At 41.6% G+C, this 23,767-nt stretch overlaps 1 protein-coding gene across 11 annotated transcripts in view; it reads right to left on the bottom strand.

The window, feature by feature from the left end:
- dtnba (dystrobrevin, beta a) overlaps positions 1 to 18,824 on the bottom strand; it is a 373,718-nt gene extending 354,894 nt beyond the window's left edge. For 10 of the 11 annotated variants that reach the window (XM_043675957.1, XM_043675963.1, XM_043676010.1 and 7 more), the window contains exons 1-5: positions 18,766 to 18,824; positions 18,232 to 18,251; positions 10,274 to 10,487; positions 6,454 to 6,539; positions 1,737 to 1,891 (exon numbers count right to left, since the gene is read on the bottom strand). In XM_043675957.1, coding sequence (XP_043531892.1) covers positions 1,737 to 1,891; positions 6,454 to 6,539; positions 10,274 to 10,487; positions 18,232 to 18,251; positions 18,766 to 18,809 — 519 coding nt within the window. In that variant the 5' untranslated portion in view covers positions 18,810 to 18,824. The remainder of the gene's footprint in view (positions 1 to 1,736; positions 1,892 to 6,453; positions 6,540 to 10,273; positions 10,488 to 18,231; positions 18,252 to 18,765) is intronic. The other variant, XM_043675990.1, reaches the window with a different exon arrangement.
- Between the last annotated feature and the right edge of the window lie 4,943 nt (positions 18,825 to 23,767).

The raw sequence follows: 23,767 nt of genomic DNA, 5'->3' as shown, positions 1-23,767 counted from the left end.
GAGGGGGCATAGCTTTAAATTGAGGGGTGATAGATGTAGGACAGATGTCAGAGAGTTTCTTTACTCAGAGAGTAGTAAGGGTATGGAATGCTTTGCCTGCAACGGTAGTAGATTCGCCAACTTTAAGTACATTTAAGTCGTCATTGGACAAGCATATGGATGTACATGGAATAGTGTAGGTTAGATGGGCTTCAGATTGGTATGACAGGTCGGCACAACATCGAGGGCCGAAGGGCCTGTACTGCGCTGTAATGTTCTATGTTCTAATGTTCTATGTTCTAAAGATGATGTAATGTACTGAAAATATGCATGCTCTGGTCATTTTTGCAGACCTTCGATAGATCTGTTACAAGACCTGATAATAGTTAAAAGCCAGCCATTACTAAATTGAGTTTTCGGGTGATTTCTAAAGTGAAAACCTTGTTTCAGCTGTTGACACATAGCAGGTATTTGTGTTCCTCAGCTGGGCAATATATTTGGATAATTCAAAAGTAAGTAATGTTAAGTTGTATTGTTAAAGGAGCAATGACAAACATTTCACATCTGTCCCAAGTGGTGGTGTTCATTCTCCACTGATAGAAAAAAATACCATTAACAAGGTTGCAGAATCTTCCTTTATACTTGCTTTGGCATTTTCCTAACATCATTAAACTGAAGAAAATACATTCCATGCACAGAGAAATATTTCTACCTTCTGACAGTGACTCATTACCTTAAACTGCTAACTTCTTGTATTCACTTGTGGAACGTGAGAGTCACTGGCTGGGCCCAGCGTTTATTACCCGTCCCTAGTTGCTCCTTAAGGTGGGGGTAAGCTGCCTTCTTGAACATCCACAGTCCACCTGCTGTGGACTGACCCACAATTCCCTTAGGGAGGGAATTCCCGGATTTTGACCCAGTGATAGTGAAGGGATGGCAATATATTTCCAAGTCAGGATGGGGAGTGACTTGGAAGGGAATTTGCAGATGGTGATGTTCCCATGTATCTGCTGCCCTTGTCCTGCTAGATGGAAATGGTGATGGGCTTGGCAGGTGCTATCTCAGGATCTCTGGTGAATTTCTGCTTGTAGTTGGTACACACTGCTGCTCCTGAGTGTTGTTGATGAAGGGAGTGGATGTTTGTGGATGTGGTGCCAAACAAACGGGCTGCTTTGTCCTGGATGGTGTCAAGCTTCGAGTGTTGTTGGAGCTGCACCCATCCTGGCAAGTGAGGCGTTTTCAATCTTGTAGATGTGGATAGACTTTAGGGAGTCAGGAGGTACGTAACTAAAAACAGTCTTCCTCGCATCTGAGCTGCTCTTGGAAACACTGTTTACCTGGCAAGTTCGGTTCGGTTTCTGAACAATGAAGCAATTATTTGGGATAGAGTTAACAACCACATGGAAAAAAATGTGGGTTAATTTGAAGAGTCAGCATGGATTTGTTGAGAGAAAGCTCACATTTAAATAAACTCCAGCAAGTTAGTTAAGCGGCAGTGAAGGTTGAACAGGGCAGTGTTGTTGATGTGGTGAGAAGGTTCAGCTGAAGAGGATGGTTTCTGCTACACCAACAGCTCACTCACTGTAGTTTCTAAAAGAGCTGGAGTATGTCATCATTTTCAACCATGAACATTTCAAGCCCTCATACACTCCTTATTTGATACATTCTCCATTAATAAAAGGTACAAACCAGTTACCCTGAAAACATAGACGAATGCTGATACCAATGACCATGTTGAATTACTCCAAAAATCTCACCTGTTGTGGGAAGCAGGTCCGTACTGAGTGCTCTGTGTAACCAAACGATGGTCCCTCAAACACAGCTGTGGGCAACTTTAACACTTCTCGGAGAAACTGGTCAAACTTTACATACATCATTATTCCATTAGAATCTGATATCTGTGAGAAAGTATCTGTAAGATATTTTAAGGAACGGGATTGGTAAGAGAAAAGCTGAAATGAGTGCATGTTAGCAAATTTTAATAATGGAAACATTGATGAAATACATGAACCGAGAATATGTTCAGATTTGAATTCAGCCCCCTATCAGAATGTATCCTCTGGGCAGTTGCTAATCTGAGGCTGTAGCGTTAACCATCACCAAGAAGCCTAACTCAGTGATGATCACTGGGACTTAACCATGTAACTGCCTGTGATTACACTGCGCCCCAGGGTTATCTCCAGTTTGTCAATTTTAACCTGCAGCCTCCTGGGAACTTTATTTAAATGCCTTCTGAAAATTCCTGAACAACTGCTGAGTGTATGCCCAGCAATACGTGATTAGGCAGGAAATACAGGAGTACGGACCATTTAGAGGCAAAAAGTTAGTAGTTTCAAAAGGTCAGCTTGATGGGCCAAAAGGCCTGATCCTCTGCTGGACTGTTCTTTCTATGTTAAACTAACTCTGTCAAATATTGTACTCAGAAAGCTAAACTCTCTGATTCAGTTTATACATCCCCTGGTTCATTTACTCTACTCCACAGAATATATGTGAGTAATTCTCCACCCAAATATTTCACCTGGAGTACAGTTATTAGCTTTGTCCCTTTCTCTCTGTTTGAACAATTTTATAATGTTTTCCACCTTCCAGTCAGCTCTGAAAATCCACCTAGCTTTACAAATGTTTAATTCATCTTGCTTTTTTAATAAAAGGTCCTCACTGGGAATTATCTAGAACTGGATTTTTTGTCTGGCTTCAACCCCATCGGTTTACCAAGGACGACTTTATGCTTGAAGCAAGTTTTTAAGATACTCCCTTTTACTGTTTCAGTTCTTGAATGATATCCTGCTGTTCCACTGGTAAAACTGCAGAAGCAGCAACCCATCATTGGCAGAGGATCAGCTTGTATCCCACCCACTCTAAGATAAACACCAGAAATATGTTCCAAAAGAAATGTTTCAAACTACAATTTCTGAGAACTTCAGACATCTATTGCCCCAATTAAGTATCATTTTGATTAAATATCAGTATCAATGCTTAAAGTGAACATTTTAATTTAATCAAAAACATTGATAAAAACAATTCAGTCAGCACTTTAACACTCCAAACAAATGCTTCAAGGGAGGAAACAGTGGCCCGGAAAAGGTAGAGATGTCCAGTCTTTCAGTCAGTGAACAATGCATTTGGCAACAATAATCTGAACCTTATGTTGGGGCAAAAACCGATAGGAGGTAGGAAGGCTGATACAACCACATTAAGAAGAGTTCCTGTAACTCTGTGCGTTATTTCTATGTATGTTTTTCCACAATATTTCATGAAGCCCACTGATTGATTTTGTGTTTACACATGAAGCAGTCAGGGAGTCAGAAGCTAACAGCACTGATGATTGCAGCCCATCCCAACTTCTGTCAACTGTTACAGAAATCCAAACAAACACCACGACGTAGTAACTCCTAACTCAGCCGTCTCCAGCATGCTGAAAATTTCCACTTCTCTTTGGTTTTGATTCTTGTCAATTTAAAAAAAAACACTTCTTTTAAATATGTTTATATCTGAATGTTAATACGGAAACATTTTTGGGAAACTCTTTACCTGTTTTGCCATAAAAGTTAATTTCTGGTACCTGGACACTGCCTACATCCCCTCGACAAATCCACTACCCCTCCACCCCTACCCTCTGAATGCAACAATCCTGTGGGAGAGAAATACTCGAAAAACAAGTATGCCCTCCATTTCAGAAATGATTGGTTCAGAAGTCTAGAGTTGAAACTTTATTGCTGGAACAGCACAGCAGGTCAGGCAGCATCCAGGGAACAGGAGATTCGACGTTTCGGGCACAGCATGCAGAGCTTCACCTTAGTGATATCAAAGGAACAGAGTGGCAATCTGATAGTGATTGGAAGGTGCAGTCTCATGTTTAACAAATACAATACCATATGATTACCACTAGAGAGCAAGCTAACACAGTCATAGTGCCCTTAATGAGTTTCTGCTGAAACCTCGGATGATGTGGGAATTGGCAAACAGATTAAAATAACAAATTGAAGGACAGTTTCCATTAGTAGTAAATTCTGCAGTGCTGTTACACATTCACCAAATCTTCATCACCAGGCCACTGAAACATAGAAATACACACACTAGACTATTCCCAATAAATTCTTACAGGTCCTCACTTCAATCAGTCTACTTTCAGTTTTTAATTTTAATCTAGCAGAAAAACAGATAATATTTAAAAATGAATAGTAAAATAAATTTAAGAGTTCCAAATGTAAAAGTGATGAATCCATTGGAAGTACAGAACCTGACTATTGCCAAATAAAAGACACTGTCCAACCTTATGGTGTAGCAGTCATCTGGTCAAAACTGTAAGAATAATGAATTTAACATGGAACAGCAATTTACACTGCATAAGAAGAGGCTGCTAATTGGCTGGCAGATGGACTTGCCCAACCAATACGCTCCTCTCCGGCAGAACAAATTGTTGTTCCTTTTGAAACTTAGTTTTCTGGTGATTCTGTGGTGAGTGCGCACACAACAGCATCTCTCTTTTCTGAACAATACTAAATGTGATTGATTGATTTTTAATTTAAGTTGTTGGAATGCAAGATTCAGCAAATGGACTTGAAACAACTACAGAAAATCCAATACCTTTTGAGTTTGAGAAACCAAAAACCTTCTAAAGGTGGTCAAGTATTGTTTTTCTAGTGAATGAATTCAACAGCATTTACTGCAGTTGAAAAGACTCATTTTCTTTAAGATTGTTACGTGTAAGCTTCATAAGTGTAGACTCAACAATGTTAAGGGCATTTAAATGGTCATTGGATAGGTATATGGACTAGAATGGAATAGTGTAGGTTAGGTGGGCTTCAGATTGGTTCCATAGGTTGCCGTAACATCGAGGGACGATGGGCCTATCCTGTGCTGTAATGTTCTATGTTCTAAATGATGAATTTATTACTGCACATCCTGAGAAAGGTCCCACAACTGAGAAGGAGTTCTGACAATTATAATTCCTTTCACAAGTTGGTGGAACTCATCTCGGGTTTATGCCGACTACCTGGTAAGGGGGCAGAAAAATCTGAGGGAAGTGACAGCTCAGAGTTCCAACTTCTGAGTCTGCTTGGATCCAGGACTCCAAGTTAGTCAGACGTATTGGTAACTAGACCTACAAACCTTGGAAAGAAAACTTTGAGAATACAAGAAGTGTGCAAGTTGGCCAAGGGAAACATAACTGAGCAAAAGGAAACAAAAAACACTGCAGCTGCTGGAAATCAGAAAGAAACAGAAATTGATGGAAAAACTCAGCAGATCTGGCAGCTTCTGTGGAGAGAAATCAGTTAAAGATTTGGGTTCAGTGAGTGTTCCTCAGAATGGTCAAATACAAAGTTAAGCTTCATCCCATTCTACTCAAGAACGTTCTTCAGCACAAGCCTCAGAATCACATCCCAAAAGAACAGCGAGCTCCCTGTTTCCCTTTCAATGCCAGCCATCCCCAGGCCTCTCACTGGGATATTGATCAGTAAGCATTTCCGGATGGTGGTGTGTTTTAGATCCACACTATCTAAAGGCTGTTAACAGTCTCCAAACTCAAAGCAAGTATAACCCATACACATCTCGACCAAGTTCTGACAGTGGAGTAAATTGGACCAACTACATAATAAATCAACTGAAATTCAAACTCCCCCTCAACCTACTCCCAATTGCAGATGTCTTCAGGCCTTCTGGGATTAGAAATCTAAAGATAGATTCAAAGGTTTTTTTTTATTAACATACAAAGCATGATAAATACCAAATCTCAAAACTGGTCCCTTAAAAACCGTGATGCCAGTCTGGGAATTTAATATCTAAATGTAAAAATGTCCTTTAACATGGCAATCTTACTTTAGATGAAAACAATAGGTACACAGCCAAACAAAGCCCTGTAAGCAGTTAAACCTCTAACAGGAACAGACCATTTTAAACTATAACAATTACCTAATTATTTCAGCAAATTTCTGAACAATCCAATTTTTTTCCCAAGAGCCAAGCAGAAATGTTTCTTTGTGGAGTTCACATTCTGCACTGTCCCAACAATGATGGATACAGCATGCTTTTCAACGGCAAATATATCTAGTGTTGAAACACTGAGTTTACATTCGTTCAATACACATAACTGTAATTTCTGGGCTCCCCCAGCAACTTAAAACATTACTTAGGTGAAACAGAGACCAAGGAGATGTCCATACCCATCACCTCTCAATAAGACAAGAAACACGTATCCAGCATTCAGACACCAGTTTAAAAGTTAGTGATTGTTGCTTCAAGTCAGCAGGCACTGACAGTGGGCAAGGGCAAGGTAGGACAGGATTCTTTTGTGATCCCCATGATTAAAACCTTGCTGACATTTACTATCTGAGCTCAAACACAGAGGTTGGTCAAGGAGGGTACCAACCCTCAAACTAAAACAACTCTCAATCAGCGACAGAGAAAGACAGATAATGAGAGAACAGGGCAATCCTAAATAAAAGCTGACATCTACATCTTGTTTTTACTTACACCGGAGTTTGTCCAGGATCTTTCCACCACACATTGTCGCCAGCATAGCCTTGACCGAAAATACTGTCAACTTTCCATGACCTTCACTGTGAAAAGGTTATTGTGTGACACATTAGAAACTGCAACAACACACACTCATCAATACACCAGTGACACAGCAACACACACTCACCAACACACTCGTAATGGCAACAACACACACTCACCAACACACTTGTAACTGCTGCAGCACACACTCACCAACAATCCTCTCCTTCCTCAGGAGAGCTCAGCTCCTGTTATTCCTCTACTGCAGTACAACTTTAGTCCTTAGTTTCATTTATAATCAACATAAACTAATACAACATGATTAAATACATTTCAGAGCACTTCGTGCTATTCCTTAAAGCACACACAATTAATAAAAGTGAAATGTTGCAAATACTGAACATTATTTTACTCCATGATGATATCCCATTGATGTTACACAGTATGTACAGCAGGATGTTACATAGTATGTACAGCAGGATCGATATTCATCAAATGCGTGAAATGAGAACAATAACATAATCACAATACCTACATTTAAGCCTGGAAAAAGTAAATGGCACAGCCCCATTATATTATGGAAATTATGGTCTCTTATGTGGAATTTCACACTCTCCCCACAGCTGACCCAGAGCGAGCCCTCAGCCTCACTCTGTTCATACCGGAAGTAGGTGCCTATGAGATGGGTTTATGATTTTCATATCGTTAAGCCCCATCCTGGTGCTTAAAGCCTCAATTTCCATAAAGGTGAAGGCTTGGTAGACTTAACTTCTGCTCCATATTGAAGGATCTCCCTCTCACTGATGGACAGAATACAGGGAAAGTGCTCATAATGTGGCAAGCTCATTTCTTTTTCACTGTTCACCTCCAAAGCAATATTTTGCATCTCTCACAACTGTACCATATTCCTATGAACTTGCTGATTGGCCATTTAAAGCCTCTTCACTGTCTTTGACACGAGATGCTCAAAATTTGCTCACCGTGGGCGGCACGGTGGCACAGTGGTTAGCACTGCTGCCTCACAGTGCCAGAGACCTGGGTTCCGGTTTCCTCCCACAGTCCAAAGATGTGCAGGTCAGGTGAATTGGCCATGCTAAATTGCCCGTAGTGTTAGGAAGGGGTAAATGTAGGGGTATGGGTGGGTTGCGCTTTGGTGGGTCGGTGTGGACTTGTTGGGCCGAAGGGCCTGTTTCCACACTAAGTAATCTAATCTAATCTAATTTGCACTTTTCTTCCTTTGACGATTCTGAGATGTTTTAAATTGAAGCCAGTTACGAAAGCCCTCCCTCACTACCTCCACATGTTCTTCATTCTTACACTTCACAGCTTTAATAATCAGCCAAGGCCTTTTAGGAGAAAGATGAAATGGAAGGCAGTCAGCTCAACTGTAGCCACACCCTATGGAAATCAGGGCCTTCAAGAGCGATGCTGAGAAAATATGGGAGAAAGCTTTGTTTGCACAGCCTTTCATCCTCCTTGGATATCTGCTGTGCAGCTTTCAAAATGCAAGCAGATCTACAAAACATAAAAAAACATAAAAATACAGCTGATCGCGACCAACACACACACACAATTGGGTGGGGAGAATTTCAATGGAATGAGAAATCCGAGTTGGCAACAATGGCTATGTGACTTGTTATTATTTCATTCTAATGGGAAATGAAACATCTAATTAGGTGGTGGGTGGGAAGACTTCAGAAATTTATTTTCAATACACTCAAATTTCACAGAAATAATACAGTTATCTCTCGGTGCGTCTTGATTAAGTATCAGCTTTATCACCAGATGGAGACTGCTCGTAAAGTATGATGAGGGTATCATCAGGAGAACACAAAGCTTTGGTTCTTCATTTTTGGAGAAGAATGAGCCAGGGGGCAGCCAGCACTGCTTCAACCCCAGCCCTGTACGGATCACAGCCATTCTGGGCAAAATCCACAGGAGACAGCTGAGCAAAGTTAATAGAGAGGAAAGGCAAAATGATTCATCGTGCAAGGAAGAATGAGGAGAAGCAATATGAAGCGATGGCACAATTTGAAAGGGAATACAGAAACAGATGTACAGAGGCAAGTGTCTGAAGGTATAAGGACAGGATGAGAAGGTAAATGAAAGGCATGTAGATCCTTGACTTTATCTTTAGAAAAACAATAGAAGACCTGGGAATTGGTGCTTTATTTTAATATAAAACGCTGGTGAGGCTAGACTACTGTGACACAGTTTAAGATTCCACTGCTAGCAACATCTCAGGAGTCGTTGTTGACAGAAACTGAATTGGAGCCCTCATACAAATACTGTGCATACAACAGCAGGTCAGACTCTGAGCACTCTACAGCAAGCAGCTCACCTCCCACCTCCCCTAAGCCTGCCTCACATCTACAAGCCACAGATCAGGAGCATGATGAGCAGGTGACAGGTGAAGTCCTACTGGGGTCCCAACTTTTCATAATTGGCATCAATGATTTGGTGAGGGGAACACAGGCATGGAACATAAATTCATGGACAGCACTGAAATAGGGAAGTATGTTGTGAACACAATGTAGAAACTGGTAGATGGACAGACATAAATGTGGACGGACAAAAATCTGACAGATGAAGCATAATGTAGGAGAAAATGAAGTTGTTCACTTTGACAGGAAGAATAAAAAGTGACTACAGAAATCTAAAGTGCGGAGGGATTTAGATATTCTGATGCATGAGTCACAACAAGTTAGTATGCAGACAGAGTATGTAATCAAGGTGGCTAATGGGATGCTATGCTTTGTGATGGCTGTAACTGAATATGAAAGGATGGATATTATATATTGGTTGTATGTTGCATGAGTGAGACCACATCTCAATTATGTGCAGTTTTGGTTTCCTCATTCATGGAAGAATTTAAATGCATTGGATGCAGTTTAGAGGGATTTTGACAGATTGCAAATGTGGAGTAAGAGGTTGATTTATGAAGTCACCTTGGAGAGCTTGGGCTTGTTTTCACTGGAGCGTGATAGTAGTGTACAAGATCATGAGTGGTCTGAACAAACTGAACATAGAACATAGAACATAGAATATTACAGCGCAGTGCAGGCCCTTCAGCCCTCAACTTCTCATGTCCCCTTCTGGCTCTTCTTAGCTCTCTCTTTATGCCTTTCCTGGCTAACTTGTTTCCTCTGTAGGTCAGTCAAGAAATAGGAGACACTGGTTTAAAATTCTCTTGGGATGGAGGAGTTTTGTTTTCCTCTCTCAGGGTTGTGTAACTCTGGAACTCTGTGCCTCAGAGGCCAGTGGAGCTCAGGGCTTTGAACTTGTGTAAGATCAAGATAGAAAGATTCTGTTATGGGGAGGGGCGGGGTGGAGATAGAGAGGAATGTGGAATTTGAAACACACACAGATTAGCCATGAGCTTATTAAATGGCAGAGTAGGGTTGAGCAGCTGAATTATTGACTTCTGTTCTTATTCCTCACGTCCTTTCAATATCGCGAAAGAGCCTGGAACACAGTCAACAGCCCAGGACTGCAGCAGTTCAGGAAGGCATTTCAATCCCCACATTCTCAAGGGCAGTTAGAAATGGACAATAAAGGCTCACCCAGCCAGTGAAACCCACATCCCATGAATGAAAGTTTAAGTAAAAATAGCAGAACTGCTGTAGGGTACGCCAATAATTGCTACCCATCATAGTAATTCTAAAATCTATTTGTGAAGCTTCATAAAAAGATAAAAGGGACGTTTCAAAAACACAGTAAAGGGTACATTAGTGTAGTGCTCCTAGCCATGGCTGAGAACTCCCTCCATACATATCGCTACATAAGCACCTACCTGTCGTATGCTGCTATCACAAAGTTGAGGAGCAGGCTGATAGACTGTTCCACGCTGATTTGATGGGTGGTTGGAAGGCGTTTATTCAGCTGATAGTAGATTGATGAAATGATAGTCTCTAACCGAGATACATTAATTTCTGTGCTATGGTCCAAGGAGTTGAGGCCATTGTCCCGAAAAGCTTCAATTAAGTTCCAAATATCAACAAGGTGGACTGTAGGCGAGAAGAAAGATGAAGTGTCAAAGCAAAACCTGGACCTACTTTGCCTCACAATTCCTAAGATTTCAAATCCATCTTCGACAAAGCAACATAACCTCAAGTGCATCGCAGTCCATCTTGGATTTGCACTGAAATCCAAACAGGATCTTTTGAGAAGTTCACTGTACAAGTGGACACATTGAAATGTACAACCTGAAGACTCTGATCATTTGAAAAAACAAACAATTGGAATAGTGTAACCTTGGGAAAACAAGACATTAATTGCAGACCTGAAGAAGCCTCATCACATCAGGTGGCAAAGAAACCTCCTATTGGTCACAAAAAACAGAAATAGCTGGAAAAAACTCAGCAGGGCCAGCAGCATCTGTGGAGAGAAAGCAGAATTGACATTCCAAGTCCAGTGACCATGCTTCAGAACTCATAACTCTGAAGATGGGTCATTGCACTTGAAGTACTGACTCTGCTTTTTCTCCAAATATATTGCCAGACTTGCTGAGTTACTCTAGTTATTTCTGCTTTTGTTTCACCTTTCCAGCATCCACAGGTCTTTGTTTTTCGCTCCTATTGATTTCCATTTTTTGGCTTCCCTTCAGTCATGGGCCAACAATCCTCCATGTTGAACATTACTGGGAAGTGGTACTGAGATAGCAAGGCTGGCTCTGTTCTGCAATGGGAAGGGGCACAGCCAGTAAGGGTCCTGGAGGAACCCAGATATGAGCTGAACAGTATGAATCTATGAGTGACTATTTGAGACTGTTGCTCAATTAATCTGTGGGACAGCTCTCCTAATGTTGACAAAATTTTGAGGATAGTACTGAACAAGTGTTTGAAAAGACACATTGGCTGACTATGTCATTTTGTGTCTAAATCTGATACATGTCAATGCCAGATAACCTCTCTGGTTTATTCTTATCGAACCTGAATACCTGAGAACATTAGAGAGTGCAGGATCTGCTGTCTAGAAAAGGCCAGGCAGGATAAGCACAGCAGTTTGTCATTTCTCTTTGAAAGCAGGTTCCTTTGTCAAAAAGATATCAATTACCCTCTTAGGTATTCTTGCCAATCAGGTAACTCCACAGTCACCATTACAGACATTATAATATTTTTTATTATAGATTGTTTAATTAAATGTAAACTGACAAACCACCAGGATAGGATGCGAATTTACAGCTAAATCCAAGTTTCAGGAACACAACCACAACAATATTAAACTTTTCAGGAAGATAAGAATATCCTGCAAGTTCTTAGTGAAGGATGAATTCAGACACGCAGCATTTTCTGAAGTAATTAACTTACTCTGAAGGTCTTAATTTTCATTTGGAAGTTGCGCATTTGGCATCTATAGTTCAATTGCTTGTGTGTTGCAGCATTTTAAAAGTATCATATTTGATTCTCTTGAAACCTACACTAATCAGCAGGACCACAGGTTTACCCAGGATCACATTTCCACCAAAGTGAACAGTCACCCTGCCCACAGGAAACAAGCCCTGCAGACGTACCGGTGTTGTGTCATTACATTGTAGAATAATACAAAGATGTCACTTGTTTAGGTTTTGCAATTAAGCATGGATTGCACCATTTTCCCAGCTAAGTTATTTATGACTTGTTCAGAAGTGGCCTTGTAACCGATTATGATTATCACTGTAACAACTATAACCACGATGGGTCAATAAATGCCATCTGGCCAGAGATATATTCATCTCAAGACCAATTCTGTTTTACAACTGGAGACTTCACTATTTGACCAGACTTTTCTTAGTTATCTGATCTGAATTTCCACCTTGCTTTGTGAATACTCCATGCAGTTAGAAATAAAGTATCACTCAGGAGAATAAGAAACAGTTTCCAAATAAGTTGTCCTGCTGTGGTTCTGTTCGCCGAGCTGGAAGTTTTTGTTGCAAACGTTTCGTCCCCTGTCTAGGTGACATCCTCAGTGCTTGGGAGCCTCCTGTGAAGCGCTTCTGTGGTGTTTCCTCCGACATTTATAGTGGCCTGTCCCTGCCGCTCCCGGTTGTCAGTTTCAGCTGTCCGCAGTAGTTGATGTTCGTGGATGTGGATCGTTAGCTGTCTTCCTGTTTGTCCTATATAGTGTTTTGTGCAGTACTTGCATGGGATTGTGTACACTACATTAGTTTTGCTCATGTTGGGTATCGGGTCCTTCGTTTTAGTGAGTTGTTGTCTGAGAGTGGCTGTTGGTGTGTGTGCCGTTATAAGTCCTAGTGGTCGCAGTAGTCTGGCTGTCATTTCAGAGATGTTCTTGATGTTCTGAAACTGCCAACCGGAAGCGGCAGGGACAGGCCACTATAAATGCCGGAGGAAATACCACAGAAGCGCTTCACAGGAGGCTCCCAAGCACCGAGGATGTCACCTAGACAGGGGACGAAACGTTTGCAACAAAAGCTTCCAGCTCGGCGAACAGAACCACAGCAACGAGCATCCGAGCTACAAATCTTCTCACAAACTTTGAATAAGTTGTCCTGTTATGAAGAAATGAGAACTTGTGAAATTTGTGTGAAAAGAGATTGTGATACAAAGACAGACGTGTAATACTTATCACACGGCCAGGGCTTAGACAAGGCTCGTGTTATGAAAGAAAATGCCAATGCGTTTGTCATCTTCTATCAAATCCCAAATCAGAGCACAAACAGGCACTCAGACTGAGGAAACACATACATTAAGAAAACATTTCAAGCTGGTCTTTCATGTTTGATTCTTGAAAGCAGAGGATTTAGTTTGAAGAATGGAGGTGTCCTTGATACAAAAAAGGTCTGCACTGTTAGAAAGAAGCTAGTTAAAGATCTACTCAGTGACTGAGTTTTTAATTGGCTCCTGAAAATTAAATAAATGACTCGCACAAAATATCACAGGAATGTGCATCATAACTGAAATAACTCCACAGAGGCCGGTATCCTGTCACCAACTCACCCTTTATTTAGTGGAGAGTCCTTGACACTGATCCTGCTCCCTCAGAGGTGGCTCTCAGAGTGAACAAAACCTCTGACACTCCTGTTTATTTCTGTCAGCCAGGGCTCTTTGATTGGGGCTGTTAATCTGGTCTAATCAGGGAGCTTATTCTGATGTCCACCTGGCTGACCTCATTAAATCACAGTAGTACTTCCTTTTGTAAACAGTTGCTTACCCATCAAATCAAATGGGCAGTTTCTCTCATTCCTTGTGGGACGAGGGCTATCAATTGTAAAGCTGGTGAAAACAACTACTGGCAGGGTGTTTCTCTCGTCAGAAATCATGAATGCTAATTTCTTTCCTAAACAATTACCTCAAACAGTGATTTATCTGACTCAATGTTTACACTCAAATAAACACATTTGACATACCAATTTTGTTTATAACATCTTTTCCAACTTCTATTTGTCATGCAGAATGTTCTACCATGTTTTATATTGTTGAAGAGAATAATGTGTTTTATATCGGAACTTACATTAATTTCCCATATAAACTATTTAATGGCTGACATGACTCAGTGACTGGAAGTTCAGTTGGATTCGTTGCTGTTTGATGAATACTTCAATCAAGCAGGACACAGAAATGGCACTCAAAGGATTATGCCAGAAATGGGACAAAGTACATATTAGAGTACAGTTTTTCAAAGTAGTAGAGCTTCTGCAGTGAGTCAGTCACTTTTTCAGTGTAGCGATGATATACATCTTTGCTACAACAATATATTAGTGACACTCAATGTACTTCATAGTTGATCATCTGAACAGAAAACAAATATCAGTTTGTTCCATGTCCTTCTATTCATTTTAGCATTTTATCCTCATTTGTCACTCTGTCTATTCTTTTCTATTGTGATATGTAAATTAATCTGTTCAACTCCTGCAAGAGGTTAATTATCACCTAAAATCAGGGAATCGTGCAAAGGTTGGAGAGTTATGATGGAAAAGGGAGCAAAAACCAATGAGAAAGAGGACACAGAGAGGATCAACTTCTCTTCCCCAGCCATTCAGTTTGTTCTCTTATCTACTCCCCTTTATTTTCTTCTCACATTTTCCCGCATCCTCTTTGCCCACTGCCTGTTTCTCTCTCATCACTGACCTGCTTTCTGAGCATCTCTCCTCCCAGCCACCATGCTCACCCCTTTCTTAATTTTACTCTCTCACTTCCTCACTCCTAACCCTAACCTCTCCTCTGACAGCTTTGGCTCAGTGGTAGCATCATTGCCTCAAGTAAAGAGATCGAATTTCAGTCCCACATCCAGACTCAGGCATGGAACCTCGGCTGATGCTAAGACAGTTTTACACTGCACAAGGTGTCATGATTTGGGTGGTAGATTAAACTGAAACCCCATCTACCATCAAATGGATGGATAAAATGTAAAAAAATGAGAATCTTGGGATTTTTAAAATATCTTTTATACTTTCTCTACGATTTATATATTGTTGTATAAACTCCAAGTAGATGAAGAGTTAATTTGGGATGATGCTTGATTGAGTATTAACTGTGAAAATTGAAATAAATCAAAGGCTTGCTAAAATGGGGAATGATGGTCTGATTGGCACAAACAGGAAAAGGGAAGGAGGCGCCGATGTCCAAACCACTTTTCTTGTTGTAATCAAAGAATATGATTTGAAATCAATGTTACAACTAAGTGAGAGTAAGGTTCATTATATTTGGCAAATCTTATCAGAAAAATATTACAGACGTGCAGTTGAGGGCAAGGCATTCCAGTTGAGATTACCATTATGACCCCTGACCATGAGTAGAAGAGTAACAAGATCAAAGAACAACGACAATGTTGAAACACAGCAAGACCTCTGGCTGCAGATGATAATACAAAGTGAGATGAAATACAGTTGCCAGATACGCAGAAAACATAGGCAGGGAAAAGAAGAACACAAGTTATATATATCAAATATATATAGAATCCCCACAGTGTGGAAAACAGGCCCTTCGGCCCAACAAATCCACACCAACCTTCTGAAGAGCAACCCACCCAGACCCTATTGCTCTGCATTTATCCCTGACTAATGCACCTAGCCTGCACATTCCTCAACACTATGGGCAAGTTAGCATGCCCAATTCACCTAACCTGCATAATTTTGGATTGTGGAGGATAACTGGAGCATCCGGAGGAAACCCATGCAGACAGTCGTCGGAAGCTGGAATCGAACCCAGGTCCCTGGCGCTGTGAGGCAGCGATGCTAACCACTGAGGGACCGCGCCGCCCCAGAAATGTTTATAGCCAGCAGAGTCAGTGGATGGTCAGAACCATCTAAACAACGATATTAACAACTTTCTTTTGTTAACAGTAACACTTGTCACTTCATAAAGTGTCCCAATATCAGTTGGTCAAGCATTTCCTTCTCCAAAGTTTATGGCCTGGTCTCTGAGCTTCTTAATGCTTGATGTCTGTTCCTCTTACAAACACAATTTCTCTCTTCTCACTCAATTGTAGAGGATTAAAGAAAGACACAAATGATCACAAAATGGATGCTGCATTCAAAGGTTTAACCTGGAACATAGGTCCCAGTTATTCCAGTATCCAACTTTTGTAAATTACAACTAATTCCGAAGGTCATGCTGATACACTTCAAAGTCTGGCAGCCAGCTTACTAACATAGAAACATAGAAACATAGAAGGTAGAAGCAGGAGGAGGCTATTCGATTCTTCGAGCCCTGCTCTGTCATTCATCACAATCAGGGCTAATCGTCCAATTCAACAGCCTCATGCTGCTTTCTCCCCAAGTGCTAGACCTAGCTGCCTCTTCAATACATTCAATGTTTGGTATCAACTTCTTCTTGTGGTAATGAATTCTACATAAAGATATCATTCAGTAAAGTACAACTGCCTGAAGTTGTATATGCTTTCTTAGCAACAGATTTACACGTTCCTTCAGGAAATGTGAACAACAAATTGCCACTTGTAGCATTCGTTTGACACATTATGAAGCTTAAAGTGAGCTCAGGACATGCTCCTGCTTTTACAATCTAACTCAGGGCAAATGAATGAAACCACACAGAGGCACATATGCCCACACATACTCAGATTCAAGACATAAAGGGCAAGTCACAGAAGTTCTTACGTCTCCCCATCCAAGCATCAGAAGTTGAATCACTTACACAAGGTTACATTTTAAATAACCTATTCAATAGCCAGCCAATAAGATGGACCAGGTCATACATATTGTTCCATCTACTTCTCAACCAAAGAAGAATACAATGTGATCAGTCAAGTGAGAAAGATTTAAAATCTTGAGTGTACACTGAAGTGTAAACAACAATAAGGGACATGCAACAAAGTCCAAGTGCATTTGAAATATCCAACGTACAATAAACCACACACACTCAGCTCAATTGGTCCACATTTGCAATAGGAGGAGAAAGTGAGGTCTGCAGATGCTGGAGATCAAAGTTGAAACTTTATTGCTGGAACAGCACAGCAGGTCAGGCAGCATCCAGGGAACAGGAGATTCGACGTTTCGGGCACAGGCCGGGCCTGACCTGCTGTGCTGTTCCAGCAATAAAGTTTCAACATTTGCAATAGCTCCATGTTCTATGTTCTATGTTCTAACCTCGTTTAACAAGTGAACTCATTTAAATATGATTTAAATTCCAGTCTCCATCATTGCAGCATTTCTCACTCCTTGATAAAATTGATTCTTAAAATGTGATACAACTACACTGTCACAGAATAATTTCTGCGTATCTGACAGCTGAATTTCATCTCACTTTGTACAAGCAGAAAATAAAACGTAACATGAATGCCTCAGTCTTTATAACCAGCAAAAAGAAATCCTAGCTCTCAGCTGAAAAGACTAATTATTTTACAACTTAATTTAATTTATTCCATCCCTCCAGATAATTATTTTACAATCCTTCATTTGTTGAAAATATATGTTTTTCTATTACCTTCTCAAAATATTTCTTCCTGGAAAATCTTACTAAAGGTGAACTGTTGGTTCCTTTGGTAGGAAATATGTTTTCAAATAACTGCCACTGCTATGAAGAGTGTGTAACCTATGATTATATTTTCACACAGAGGGTGGGGAGTGTCTGGAGTGCACTGTCAGAGGTGGGGGTGGAGGGAGACACACTAGCAGCATTCAAGAAGCACCTGTACAGATACATGAACAGGAAGGAAATAGGGGGATATAGATCCTGTCAGTGAACACATTTTTAGTACGGAATGGCAAAATGGGTCAGCACAGGTCTGGAGGACTGAAGGGCCTGTATCTGTGCTGTATTACTCTTTGTATATTATGTGGTGTAATTTACTGAGACATTTTCACAGAAATTTCCCCCAAAATTACTCCCATTCATGCACTGATGGTTATCACTAAAACCCATTGTCACACACTGGAATACATTTGAAAAATTCATCATGAATCTCTATCCTTGGAGAGAATAAAAATTTAAACCATTGAACCATCGTGTGTGATGTAACGCACAGGCAGCTCACAGATAGTGCTGCGAAAGTTTTTGAACTTTTAACATGGCTCAGTGGAACCAGAAAATATCTTCAAAGAAATGGATTTCAGTGAGAATAAATATAAACTATTTCTTGCAAAGCATTTCGTAAGGGAGGCTAATGTCACTGGACTCGCAATCCAGAAGCTGAGATTATTGTTCTGGAGATGGTGCAGATGGTGACAGATTGAATTCAATAAAAATCTGGAATAAAAAAGCTAGCCACATGTCGACTATGCAAACACATCATTGTTGAAAATAAAACCTGGTTCATTAATGTCGTTTGGTGAAGGAAACCTGTCGTCTTTACCTGGTCTGACCTCCATGTGACTCCAGATCAACAGTAACAGAGATGAGGAATAAGTACTGGTTTCGACAGTAACACCCAAATCGCGTGAATAAACAAAGGAAACGGTTACCAGACATGAAGGACAGAGAGGTGGTCAGAGGAAAGGAAAATGGCATCGAAACTGATAGGAGGAAAAAGTGTATTCCAGAGCAGGAGGGTAGAGGGCAAACAAATCAACTGGAAAATTTATAACTAACATCGCTATCACTGATTGTCATATGAAAGGAGGCCTCAGTTCAAACAGATTTATTCGCACATGCACACATAAAATACAATCAAACAAGGGGATCAAAGTGGACAGTGAAATATTCTGTTATGTGAGCAGGCAGTTAAAGGCTTGGTACTAAGGTAAGTTCTATCAGCTCCAGACACCAAGATCCCACTAACATTTCATGATTTATTTCACTTGAAGAAGAAGGGCATGCAATACGCAAATGTTGATGGTGGGTATAGAGGGTCTATTCCACATACAGTCGGATAGGGGCATTGACTGACCTGTGCACCTGAAAGTTAAAACCATGGAGTAGGGGAGCCAGCATGCATGTTGTCAACTCCGAGGCTGTAGAACTGTATCGCAGGGATAATGAAGGCTACCAAGAGAGAGATTGTGATAATTGACACATGACTGTGTAACAATTTAAAGATCAAGACTGCAAACCTTATACATGGTAGGAGGAGGAAGAGGAAACCCATGTCACAGTTACACCACACCAGGTCATAGTGGTGGGTGGGCAGGCTATCACACAACACACAGCACTAATCAGGGCCCAGACACACGTTTGAACACTGCAGTACTCACCAGATCATACCTCCAGAATACTGCAGTACTCACCAGATCATAGCTCAAGAATTTTACAGTACTCACCAGATCATATCTCCAGAATACTACAGTACTCACCAGATCATACCTCCAGTACACTGCAGTACTCACCAGATCATAGCGAAAGAATTTTACAGTACTCACCAGATTATATCTCCAGAACACTGCAGTACTCACCAGATCATAACTCCAGAATACTGCAGTACTCGCCAGATCATATCTCCAGAACACTGCAGTACTCAGCAGATCATATCTCCAGAATACTGCAGTACTCGCCAGCTCATATCTCCAGAATACTACAGTACTCACCAGATCATATCTCCGGAATACTGCAGTACTCACCAGATCATATCTCCAGAATTTTACAGTACTCACCAGATCATATCTCCAGAATACTGCAGCACTCACCAGATCATAGCTCAAGAATTTTACAGTACTCACCAGATCATATCTCCAGAATACTGCAGCACTCACCAGATCATATCTCCGGAATACTGCAGTACTCGCCAGATCATACCTCCAGAATACTGCAGTACTCACCAGATCATAGCTCAAGAATTTTACAGTACTCACCAGATCATATCTCCAGAATACTGCAGTACTCACCAGATCATATCTCCAGAATACTACAGTACTCACCAGATCATATCTGCAGAATACTGCAGTACCCGCCAGATCATATCTCCAGAATACTGCAGTACTCACCAGATCAAATCTCCAGTATACTGCAGTACTCACCAGATCATATCTCCAGAACACTGCAGTACTCACCAGATCATATCTCCAGAACACTGCAGTACTCGCCAGATCATATCTCCAGAACACTGCAGTACTCACCAGATCACATCTCCAGAATACTGCAGTACTCACCAGATCATATCTCCAGAATACTGCAGTACTCACCAGATCATATCTCGAGAATACTGCAGTACTCACCAGATCATATCTCCAGAATGCTGCACTACCCGCCAGATCATATCTCCAGAATACTGCAGTACTCACCAGATCATATCTCCAGAATACTGCAGCACCCGCCAGATCATATCTCCAGAATACTGCAGTACTCACCAGATCAAATCTCCAGAACACTGCAGTACTCACCAGATCATATCTCCAGAACACTGCAGTACTCATCAGATCATATCTCCAGATTGGTGCCGATTTGCGGTGCCCTGCACAAGCCAGCTCAACAAAACAGTGAAACTTAACAGGAGAAAGAAACCAGAGATATGCATCCTCAGATGTGGAAGATGGAGAGTTTGACAGAGTTGGTGAGCGAGCAAACACTAACGTTGGGGATGTTGGCAAAGCCAAGGCAGTACTGGGGGCGGGGGAATACACTGAGCCACAAAAACCTGATAGCCACTAGTATCGAGGGAGAATGTCTTTGCGTTGACCCATGTGGACAATCACAACACTGAGTCAATTATATCACAGAGGAATCCATGCCTTGAAGGTCAGAGGGAGGGAGTGTGAGAGTGACTGTATGCCAGTGTCTGTCTGTACATGTGTGTATGTGTACTTCGACATATGTATGTGGCTCTGTCTGTCTGCAGTGGTACGTGCCCATAAAGGAAATCTAAAAGAAAATGTCAATGGATCGCTATGTCTCTGGGATCTCTGGCCATGGAGGCTGCTCTTGAATCAGTGCAGAGGCTCCGCCCCACTCCCAGCAGACCCAAACCCTCCGTGGTGGTGGGGGGCTACACCTCACATGTTTCTCACCAAAGGCTTGCGTGGCAGTAACCCAAATAAAGTGAGCTACCACCACCTGAGGCAAACCAGCCACAACCAGTTAAACTTCTTTGAACCCAGCTGCGGCAACAAAACATGTCAGATGAGAAAGACAGACAAATGAAAGGTGAAGGTCACTTTGAGTGCAAGGATATCAACTTTTTGTGCAACTGACACTTGATACAAGTGTCATACGTCAGTCCGATGGTCTTTGTTAATTTATTAAAGTAAATAATCTCTGGTAGGTCTGCCAGATCTTTTCTTGCTTGCTAATACAACCTTGTCAGCTCATGAATGGCTGAATCCGGAAACTGGGGGAGGACGGTGGCACAGTGGTTAGCACTGATGCCTCACAGCACCAGAGACCCGGGTTCAATTCCCGCCTCAGGCGAGTGACTGTGTGGAGTTTGCACGTTCTCCCCATGTCTGCGTGGGTTTCCTCCGGGTGCTCCGGTTTCCTCCCACAGTCCAAAGATGTGCAGGTCAGGTGAATTGGCCACGCTAAATTGCCTGTAGTGTTAGATAAGGGGTAAATGTAGGGGTATGGGTGGGTTACGCTTCGGCGGGTCGGTGTGGACTTGTTGGGCCGAAGGGCCTGTTTCCACACTGTAATGTAATCTAATCTAATCTAAGTCCTTAACAGCACATTCTCTGAGACTCACAAAACCGTTCCCCTTCTGAGGAGTGTGGTTTGAGAGGGGAGGGATGGGGACTGGTCAAGATGAACCAACTCCAACTATCATATCTCATCCATTCAGATCTTTTAAATTGGTCGCAATTTAAATTTTACTTTAAAACATTTCCTGATTTGTCTTTGTCCAACTCTTATTCCAACCTTTCTTTGCCCTTACTCTTTCTGCACTTGATTTGGTAACACAGTCCCTGAATCTAATGCACATTTCTTTTTAATCATTGCACTGTTTGCAAGGATCTGTTTTGGGTGCACTGCTGTTTGCTATTTTTATAAACAACCTGGATGAGGGTGTAGAAGGATGCATTAGTAAATTTGCAGATGAAATTAAGGTCAGTAGAGTTGTGGACAGTGCCGAAGGATGTTGCAGGTTACATAGATATGCTGCAGAGCTGGGCTGAGAGGTGGAAAATGGACTTTAATGTCGAAAAGTGTGAGGTGATTGACTTTGGGAGGCATAACAGGAATGCAGAGTATGGGCTAATGGTAAGATTCTTGGCAGTGTAGCTGAGCAGAGAGATTTCAATGTCCATGTACACAGATCCATGAAAGTTGCCACCCAGGTTGTTAGGGTTGTTAAGAAGACAGATGGTGTGTTAGCTTTTATTGGTAGAGGGATTGGGTTTCAGAACTGCTGTGCTTTTCCAGCACCACTCTAATCCAGGATTGGGTTTCAGAGCCATGAGGTCATGCTGCACTTGTATAAAACTCTGGTGCAGTCGCATTTGGAGTACTGCATACTCTGGTCGCCACATGATAGGAAGGATGTGGAAGCATTGGAAATGGTGCAGATGACATTTACCAGGATGTCACCTGATATGGAGGGAAGGTCTTATGAGGAAAGGGACTTGAGGCTGTTTTCCTGAGAGAGAAGAAGATTGAAAGGTGACTTAATAGAAACCTTCGAGATAATCAGAGGGTTAGATAGGGTGGACAGTGAGAGACGTTTCCCTTGGATGGTGATGGCTAGTGCGAGGGGACATAGCTTTAAATTGAGGGGTGATAGATATAGTACAGATGTCAGAGGTAGTTTCTTTACTCAGAGAGTAGTCAGGATGTAGAACGCACTGTCTGCAACAGTAGTAGACTCGCCAACTTTAAGGGCATTTAAATGGTCATTGGATAAACATATGGACAATGATGGGATAGTGTAGGTTAGATGGAGTTCAGATTGGCTTCACAGGTCGGCGCAACATCGAGGGCTGATGGGCCTGTAATGCGCTGTAACGTCCTATGTTCTGTTTTCCTTCACTCATTTTGTGTAGGGGAGATAACACAGTGGCTTCCCTCTTGTGACCCAGGTGAAACATTGTTTTGAGAATAACAGTCTCTGCTTATTGTGGAGTACTTCAGACAGTAATGGTCAGGGTCCACACATGCACCATTGAATATAGAATTTGGTAAACTGTTTATTCAGTGACCCTGCTTCTCAACAGGTTTTACTATAAGAGTAGGTTGCTGAAAAGATTAATTATTAAAACCAAATTAAGGCTAATTATTGCACTCGATGCATACACACAGCAGAAACAGTACATGCTGGTCAAAGTGAATTTTAGACAATGCCATAAGGCAAAATAAAAACCAAAACTAGATTTTGCTGGAAAAACTCAGCAGGTCTGGCAGCTTGTATGCAGAGAAAGCAGAGTTTACATTTAGGGTCCAGTGACCGTTCCTTGGAATTCCTATCAAATAACTGTTTTGATCCTGAAGTCTTATTTTTACCCTTGTGGACTTTCATTCAGAGTTTAGTTAAACAGAAATTTATTAACAGACAACTTAAAGAGAGCATATAGGAATTTACTTTGGCTTCCCGGTTTCCAGAGACCACACGGGACAGGTAAACTATCGGGGCACAGCCTGGCAGCAGCAGCAGCCTCAGGGAGAACAGCCACCCAGACTGGCGGTGAGGCCAGGAAGCAGCAAAAGGTCACATTGCACAGGGGTGCCCACACCCCAATACAATTGGCCCTCCAGGTTTGAGAGGCGGCCGCAGTCTTTAAATCAGACAAGTCCACTCTCTGTTTATTCAGTTATTAATTGGTGGTGCTAAGGAGATAACATTAGGTGAATGTTTCCCCACAAAGTGTGGTTACTGCCCACATTTCAGTCCGCTCGCCAAAGCCTGCTCAGAAAATGGAGAAAGCGTTGGCAGCTAATAAGGCGCAGTGAACAGCAAGCTCAGACCCTTCACCACTGACTGCAAACGTCAGGCCTTTATGAACATATAAGCGTGTGTGCATGTGTGAGAAAGA

This window comes from Chiloscyllium plagiosum, chromosome 3, assembly GCF_004010195.1.
Source record: "Chiloscyllium plagiosum isolate BGI_BamShark_2017 chromosome 3, ASM401019v2, whole genome shotgun sequence".
NCBI classification, from domain to species: Eukaryota; Metazoa; Chordata; class Chondrichthyes; order Orectolobiformes; family Hemiscylliidae; genus Chiloscyllium; species Chiloscyllium plagiosum.
The sequence above is the reverse complement of the archived record's forward strand: the minus strand, read 5'-3'. Positions and strand labels throughout refer to the sequence as shown.